This window comes from Otolemur garnettii, unplaced genomic scaffold, assembly GCF_000181295.1.
Source record: "Otolemur garnettii isolate 467f Iridium unplaced genomic scaffold, OtoGar3 scaffold00170, whole genome shotgun sequence".
In the NCBI taxonomy this organism is placed as follows: domain Eukaryota; kingdom Metazoa; phylum Chordata; class Mammalia; order Primates; family Galagidae; genus Otolemur; species Otolemur garnettii.
Window position 1 is genome coordinate 2,048,272 of NW_003852565.1, and position 8,010 is coordinate 2,056,281.

The following is an 8,010-nucleotide window of genomic DNA, read 5'->3' on the forward strand; positions in this document are numbered from 1 at the left end:
CGGCGGCGGGGCGCCCCCTCCCCCGTGCCGGGGCGCGGCGGAGGGATGTGGGGCTTTGCGGGAGGAAGGCTTTTCGGCATCTTCTCGGCCCCGGTGCTGGTGGCGGTGGTGTGCTGCGCCCAGAGGTAGGGTCGCGGTGGGTTGACGGGAAGCGGGCCCGGAGGCGGGCAGGGCGCGCGGTGTGCGCGCCGGGCGCTGGAGGGGGAGCCTCCGCCTGACCCTGTTCTCTGTGCCCCCTGCCCCCCTCTCCCAGCGTGAACGATCCCGGGAACATGTCCTTTGTGAAGGAGACGGTGGATAAGCTGTTGAAAGGCTACGACATTCGCCTGAGACCCGACTTCGGGGGTAAGTGGGGTGAGTGCGGCCGCTGCGGGAAGCGCGACCCCCCGCGCCGGCGGCCTGGGTGGAGGAGGGCGGCGGGGGCCGCATCCGCTGAGCTGCGGCGGGCACGGGGTGGGGGGCACCTCGCCCGCGCCCCCTCCCGCGGTAGCCCCTCGTCCTCAGAGCCACCGCACCCCACGCCGGAGCCTGGCTGACGCCGTGTCGCTCGCTTCCCGCAGGTCCCCCGGTCTGCGTGGGGATGAACATCGACATCGCCAGCATCGACATGGTCTCCGAAGTCAACATGGTGAGTGCGCGCCCTCCCCAGGGCTGTCCCCAGCCCCGGGCCCGCTGTCTGGGTGGCAGGCGTCCACGGCGCAGGGCCGAAGGCCTCCTCGGCCGGAGCAAGCCTCCCCGGCCGCAGAGCCAGGCGCCCTCCGGGGCGCTGGCCGCCGGCTCTCCGGCTCCTCCACCCGCCGGGGTGTGTGTGGGGCGCCGGGGGCGCCGGGGAGGAGCGGAGGGCGCACCCTTCCTGAGGAAGGGGTCCTGGCTGGCCTGGGGCCCCGCTGTCACGGTCGCCCGCGTGCTCCCAGCTCCGCCAGCTGCTGTCACCTGGTGCTGTAGCTTCCTGAGCGCTGTCTCGCCTGCTTAGCAACAGGCGCTGGGGAGAGAGGCGAGCTGTGGGGGTGGCTGGTGTATTCTAGGTAAGAGGTACTTGAGGCTTCCTTTGTTGTGGTTGGAGACCGGTGCCGGTGGCGGGGAACTCGGGGCGCTGCGGGCCGGGTGTCCAGAGCCGGGCTGTTCCCGGGCGCGCCGCCGGGCTCTGTCCGAGGTGCTGACGGCCCTCAGGCTCTGGGGCTGGAGGCTGTGCGGGGCCGCCCTGCCGGGCAAGTCCAAGGCTAGTGACCCAGCGTCGCTTAGGGCTTCTGTGAATGCTGACAGGATTTCATATTCTGACCTGTGGAAAGCAGAGGTCAGTATCTGGAGGTGCGGAGCCGGCTGGTGCTGCGACGGCTTTAGGACGCGGGGATAATGAGAAAAATGACCCCTTTCCTTGGTTAATTGAGCTAAAAACACCAAGGGATTTGAAAACAGGTTTAATTTTCTGCTTAGGGGCACTTTAAAAATCCTCAGAATGGGCATTCGAAACATTCTTTGGAAGAACGGACAATGTTGAGAGTCTGGCGAGGTGGTTTCGGATGCAGGCCCGATTTCCAACTTTGGTGCACATCAGAATCACGTGGGCAAACTTGTTCTGAACGCGCACTCTCTGGTTCCCCACTTTAAAAGATTCTGATCCAGCGAGGCTGGAGTCTTGGGGTCTCTGCGTTAAAACTAGTTCTTCAGATTATTTTGAAGCAGTTATTTTGTGGACAGCATTTTGAAAAATATTGCAATAACTTAGAGAAGTAGGGACATACACATGTAGAAATAAACTAAAACTATCATTTTCAGTAGACGTCAGTGAGATATGTTTTTAAATATATATTGCTGAAGATTTTGTAGAAAGAAATCTTTGATCACACCAAAATATTTTCATTGATTTTTCACTTTTAACCTAAAGATTTTAAAATTACAGTGTATACTTCAAGACAAATGTGACTTTCTTTCAAAGTATATCCCTTAGGACATTTGCATATCAAGGTATTATAATAATAAAAGAGAAACACACAGGAAATGTGACTTTACATAAATTACCTTACAGTAAAAATTAACATGTATATTTCATTTTTCAGTTTTATAAAAGATTTCATCCAAAAGGTATGTTTTATGGTCTGGAAAAAATAAATTATATAAATTCAAGGTCCATCTGTGATTTTCCCAATGGAGAACTTCATATTAGATAACTTAGTACGGTATTTAATTGGATGTGTACATATTTAGTGGATTATTATGTCAAAAATCATTATCTTGCATGTCAGGTGGCAGAGAAGATGTTTTGACGTGGCCCTTCGTGAGCTCCATACAAAGTTAAAACAGCCAGCAAAGTGTTTGGTTGGAGTCATTTTTTAAACTTAGTTATCCAGTCATTGTGGCACCACACCAAACCTTGGCACATTTAAAAACTTCATCAATACTTGCCTAATTCATGGACTGTGAATTGAGGGGTCTCCATGTTCTCTGAACCCAATGATGGGAAGACAAATTGAAGATAAAGGCCGTTATCTTGAAGGGTCTATAAGTGCGTGTCCCCTATCTAGTAACTATTCCTAACAGCCACAGCGTACTGGTGTGCATTTTTTTTCCTTTTGCATTCTCATGATAACTTTTTTGGCTCTCTAAGTAGAAATTTATTATAAACAAAAATTGAGGATTAATAGGATTGGATACTGCAGGCTGTTGGGCAGACATGACTGACAGGCATTTAAAATACCTTCCTCCCTTGTGTTGCGCCTGTGGCTCAAAGGACTAGCGCCCTGGCACCATGTGCCGGAGGTGGTGGGTTCAAACCCAGTCCTGGCCAAAACTGCAAAAAAAAAAAAAAAAAAAAAATTAAAATTAAAAATTAAAATACCTTCTCCCACAAGCAGATTGGTCCATGTCATGTTCTAGAAAAACCTGATTTTTCTTAACATGTTCGTGCATAATAATAGCTGTGATATTTCGCCTGTTATTAAAAGGTACTCACACAAAGCAATGAAGTATCATTCTGGGGGTTGCATTTGATAGGGAATGAACAGAGACTGAGCCACCACTCAAATCATGTTTAAAAACAATAAATTCTATTTATGAGCTTCCTTGATAAACTAGTCAGTCGTTGTAAGTTATGAAACTAATTAAGACGTGGTCTCCCTTAAAGGGTGTTGTAATTATTACAGGAGATTGTGTCAAATGGTCCTAACAAGACGTAGGAAGTGTGAGAGCCATCAGAGCAGCAGAGGACGGACACACGGGGGGGGGGGGGAGGAGACAGGAGAGGGAGGTTAACGTGGCTGTGGAAAGCTTCATGTAAGAAATTCTATTTCAATTGGGTGAGGGGGATGAATAAAATCCTGACTGTCATATGCAGAGGATATTCTGGGTTAGGAAAGAAAATAGCAAAGATGTGGATGAAAGGCTGAGCAGGACTGTGAAGTGGAGATTTGAGAGCTGAAATTGGAAGAACAGGCAGGACTAAGCCCAGGGCACCCAGGACCCTTCTGTGTGAACCAAAAGGGTTCAGACTGATGTCTGAATAAAGAGCCATACATGTAATGTTTTAAATTCAGATTTGATTGATGTAATTTGAGATGTGCTTTAAAATAAATGTTTTGTCAAAAGTGTAAATTTAGGGCAGCACCCATAGCTCAGTGGTTAGGGCACTGACCACATACTCGGAGGCTGGCGGGTTGGAGCCCGGCCCGGGCCTGCTAAACAACAATGACAACTGCAACCAGAAAAATAGCCGGGCGTTGTGGCAGGTGCCTGTAGTCCCAGCTACTTGGGAGGCTGAGGCAAGAGAATCGCTGAAGCCCAAGAGTTTGAGGTTGCTTGGAGCTGTGACACCACAGCACTCTACTCCTCAGTGACATAGTGAGACTCCATCTCACAAAAAAAAAAAGTAAATTTAGACAGAGTGTAATATAGTTGGGTTGCGCCTAGCGACCTTGCTGATTAAGAACAGAGGAGTAAGGATGCTGAAGTGGAAGAAAAAATTTAAAAGAAAATTAGGAATAAATGGGGCACAGAAGGTCAGGTGTTGGAATTTCCTAAGTTTTCATAGATATATTTTTTAAAATGTGTATTAGTGAAACAAATAAAAATTAACCAGTATTTGAAATAAGGATGTTGAAAAACGTGTATTTTAAGGGGGAGAGCTATGTGTATGCACATTGATGAGTTTTTTAGAGGTGATTGCAAAAAACGTGGCAGATTCTACACAGTACAAAGGCTTTGCTTTATTTAAGCAGTTGTAAAATATGATGTATTTCCTGGTAGTGTATGTAGGTGAGGCCTCCCCCAAAATGTCTTTGACCTCAAATAAACAAATATACAGATAAGTTATGTGTGTCCGTGTGTGTATTACCCTCATTTGGCGTTTTCTATAAACAGAGTTGAATGCTTTTAATATTTAGCCTTAGGCTTTGCCATAGCTTGTTTCATGGATAGTGGAGATAGTTTACCTTTCTGTTTTTTCTAAATCTTTTTATTTTTGTTTTCATAGACTTCATTTTTTTTTTTATGCTTAAATTAGTTGGAATGACAGGGGTCAAGGTATTTGTTTTATGTCACTTTCCTTGTTTCTCTTAGCTCTAGTTTTAAAATTTCCAATAATCTAAATTATGCATAGTCAACTAATTATTCAGATTTAGTCCACGTATTCCTTTAAGTGAGATCGTATATGTGCAAAACCACGGTGTATTGAAAATTACTGCATGTGTGTAGTAATGTTGGTGCTTATTAGCTGTCCTAGTATATGATAATCGTGTGTTGAATAGAGGAATAAATGGAAGACAATTATTAAAAATATAGTATGCATAAGGAAATATTAAAAAACAAAACAATCAGGACATTTTAATCAAAAAATACTTTAAAATAGGAGTTTTTTTTTAATTTAGTAGAATGAACCATTTGTTTGATTTGTTAAGTCAGAGCAGAAGTTACATGTACAGACTTTTTCCTTAATTAACTATAAAGTATCAAGGATGCAAAACTAGATTCAAACTCTGGTGATATTGTTACTAATTTCTGTGATTTAACATGGGCTTTGTTACTTTATACTTAGTCAGTCTATTAAAATTAACCTTAATGAAACTACAACTACAATTTTTTTAATTTCAAGCATATAAATCATACAGTATTTTCCTTTTTAAAAAATTACAGTTCCTTTTGCGTAACATGTAATGTGTATCCTTAGTTATTACGAAATGTATTTATTTGTTTGTTTGTTTGTTTTTGAGACAGAGTCTCATTATGTCACCCTTGGTAGAGTGCTGTGGCGTCACAGCTCACAGCAACCTCAAACTCTTGGGCTTAAGAACTTCTCTTGCATCTGCCTCCCAAGTAGCTGGGACTACAGGAGCCCGCCACGATGCCCGGCTAGATTTTTTTGTTGTTGTTGTTGCCGCTGCCAGAGTCGTTGTTTAGCTGACCCAGGCCAGGTTCGAACCCACCACTCCCATGTACGTGGCTGGAGCCGTAACCACTGTGCTTGGGGCACAGAGCCTGAAATATATTTATTATGTTAGTTCTATTGTATTCATTTCTCACTTGTTGCATTTTCTTCTTTTGGTGGGGTCTAAGTATGAAGTTAAACGTGTTACAAAGAACATAGTTTTAGTTCTTTTCAAGAAGCAGCTTTGTAGCTGCAGCGCTATTAAATGGATACAATCTTTCTCATGCTCAGACACACACATCAGCAATATCTCTTTGTGTCTTACTCATTTTCAGAAGTAGGGGGAGAGGAGAGGGTTGTTCTGGCCAGAGGGAGCTAGGATTAGAAGTTTGGCAGCTTTTAGGCCTTTTTTTTTTTTTTTTTTTTTTTTTAAAATCACACTTATGTTAATCAACCCCACTTTCCTGCATGTTAGAGGCTACAAATTGCTTTGCCATTAGTGAGTGCTGAATGCTGGATAGGTTCAGGAGGACCTGACTCCCAGGGGTTCAGATAGTGCTCTTGGAAAGAGCCTTATAAGATTGGGAGCTGTGGGTTCTACTTCCAAGTCTGTGGGAACATCTGGCCTTAGGCAAGTCACTTAATCCTCAGTGATTCAGCAGGAGGCAGCTGGGTGCCCCAGGACCTGCTGGCCACAATGGATGCCAGCTGATATCTTAAAGGGTTTAGCTCTGCCCAGGAAATCACTAGAAAGGAACCCACAGAATCTCAGGTGACCAGAAAGTGGTCCTTTACTGATTACTTCCAGGGGCCCTGAGCGTAGTCAGAGTTTGCATATGAATTGTTAGTAGCAGTTTAAAAGTGGGAAATATACTGATGCTCTTAGTAGGGAGCAAGCTGGGGGGGATGACTCAGCAGAAAGGAAGACTGTTTCCCTGACCCAGTTGGGACTGGAAAACTACTTACCTGGAGGGTGCGCTTGGGTCAGGTCAGGGAATGTGCTGGGGTTTGGCTCTCAGGTTGCACGCCTTTGAGAGACACAGCTGTTTATTGAGGGCATTACTTTTCACTGGCAGTCCCTTTCATGCATAAGTTACGATCAGCGTCAGTGCGGGGGCACTGATGAGGAAGCATGTAGTGAACTTCAGAGATGGATGACAATAATACCTTACATAATGTACTCTTTATGAAGAGACTTCGTGTTTAATATTAGAATGAATGGTGTGGAGAGCTCAAAGAGAATGCTTTTTGCCTTTCCCCTGAGGGAGGTTGTAAAGCTCATGTTGTTACATCTTTTAAAAAGTGGATCTTGCGGGCATGGTCCTGTGGGGAAGGGCTTCTTGCTGGAGCCAGTGCTGGGCTCAGGGCTCTTATGGTGTGTTGCATCCAGCCTGAACTGATGGTGCCATCTGCTTATTTATGTGTAGTTAAAGAACAGTTATATCTGTTAGGTAGTTCAGTTTGAGTTGATAAATTATGACTGGTTTTTATCTTCAACCAATGTTTGGGTTTTCCAAAGGAAAAATAGGCTGCTTGTATTTCCTTAGATAATAGTAAAATGAGTTAAGAAGTAGCTGAAGCTTCTTGGGCTGTTTGCCAAATGAATTTGGTGAGATGAAGAATAGCCTAGTGTAGTGGTTCTCAACCTTCCTAATGCCGTGACCCTTTAATACAGGTCCTCATGTTGTGGTAACCCCCAACCATAAAATTATTTTTTTTGCTACTGTTATGAATCATAATGTAAATATCTGGTATTCAGGGTGTATTTAGGCAACACCTGTGAAAGGGGTCGCGACCCACAGGTTGAAAACCACTGGCTAATTGTTAATAGAGAGGGCATTGTTCTTTTAATTAAATGCTGTAGGAATGTGAAGAAATGCAGAGGTGTCTGGCCAGGGTAGAGTCCTCCCGGATGGTCTCTTTTGGGAAAAAAAGACTGCAGACTTGTGGATTTTCACGAGGAAAGCTATGTGGGGTCAGTCCCTGATTTTCGGCCATCTTCCAGGTGTGCCAGCTCTGCTTTTCACAGGTAAACAGAACCCTTCTTCTTCAATGGGTCTGCCTCTCAAGATGCTTGCCAATCATTGCATTTTGAAGCATACCAAATAATTGGAATAAATAAACAAAACAGGCAGCTCCTGTGGCTCAGTGTGTAGGACACTGGCCCCATATACCGAGGGTGGCGGGTTTGAACTGGCCACGGCCAAACGGCAACAAAAAAAATAGCCAGGTGTTGAGGCAGGTACCTGTACTCCCAGCTACTCGGGAGGCTGAGGCAAGAGAATCACCTAAGCCCAAGAGTTGGAGGTTGCTGTGAGTGTGACGCCACGGCACTCTACCGAGGGCGATAGAGATTCTGTCTCTAAAACAAACAAACAAACAAAAAATTAAAATAAATAAATAAAACCTATCGAATATATGGAATCTTCTGTAATTCACCTTGAGGTTTACCTTAAGGAGTTGATAACTAGCAGTTTACACTGGTTTGCAGTTCATAAAATGCTTCCGGTGTTATGTCATATTTAATAATGGAAAGCTGATCGATCATCTGTCTGCTGGAGTGGGTGATAGAGGGGGGAACCTGAGCGTCAGCCCGCTGGAGTGGGTGATAGACGGGGGAACCTGAGCGTCAGCCTGCTGGAGTGGGTGATAGA

General features: G+C 45.2%; 1 protein-coding gene across 2 annotated transcripts in view; it reads left to right on the forward strand.

Annotated features, from left to right (window-relative positions):
- GABRB3 (gamma-aminobutyric acid type A receptor beta3 subunit) overlaps positions 1–8,010 on the forward strand; it is a 255,533-nt gene that overhangs the window by 737 nt on the left and 246,786 nt on the right. The window contains exons 1-3 of one of the 2 annotated variants that reach the window (XM_003800160.2): positions 7–125; positions 254–345; positions 561–628. In XM_003800160.2, coding sequence (XP_003800208.1) covers positions 46–125; positions 254–345; positions 561–628 — 240 coding nt within the window. In that variant the 5' untranslated portion in view covers positions 7–45. Of the gene's footprint in view, positions 1–6; positions 126–253; positions 346–560; positions 629–8,010 lie in introns of those variants that run through there. The other variant, XM_003800161.1, reaches the window with a different exon arrangement.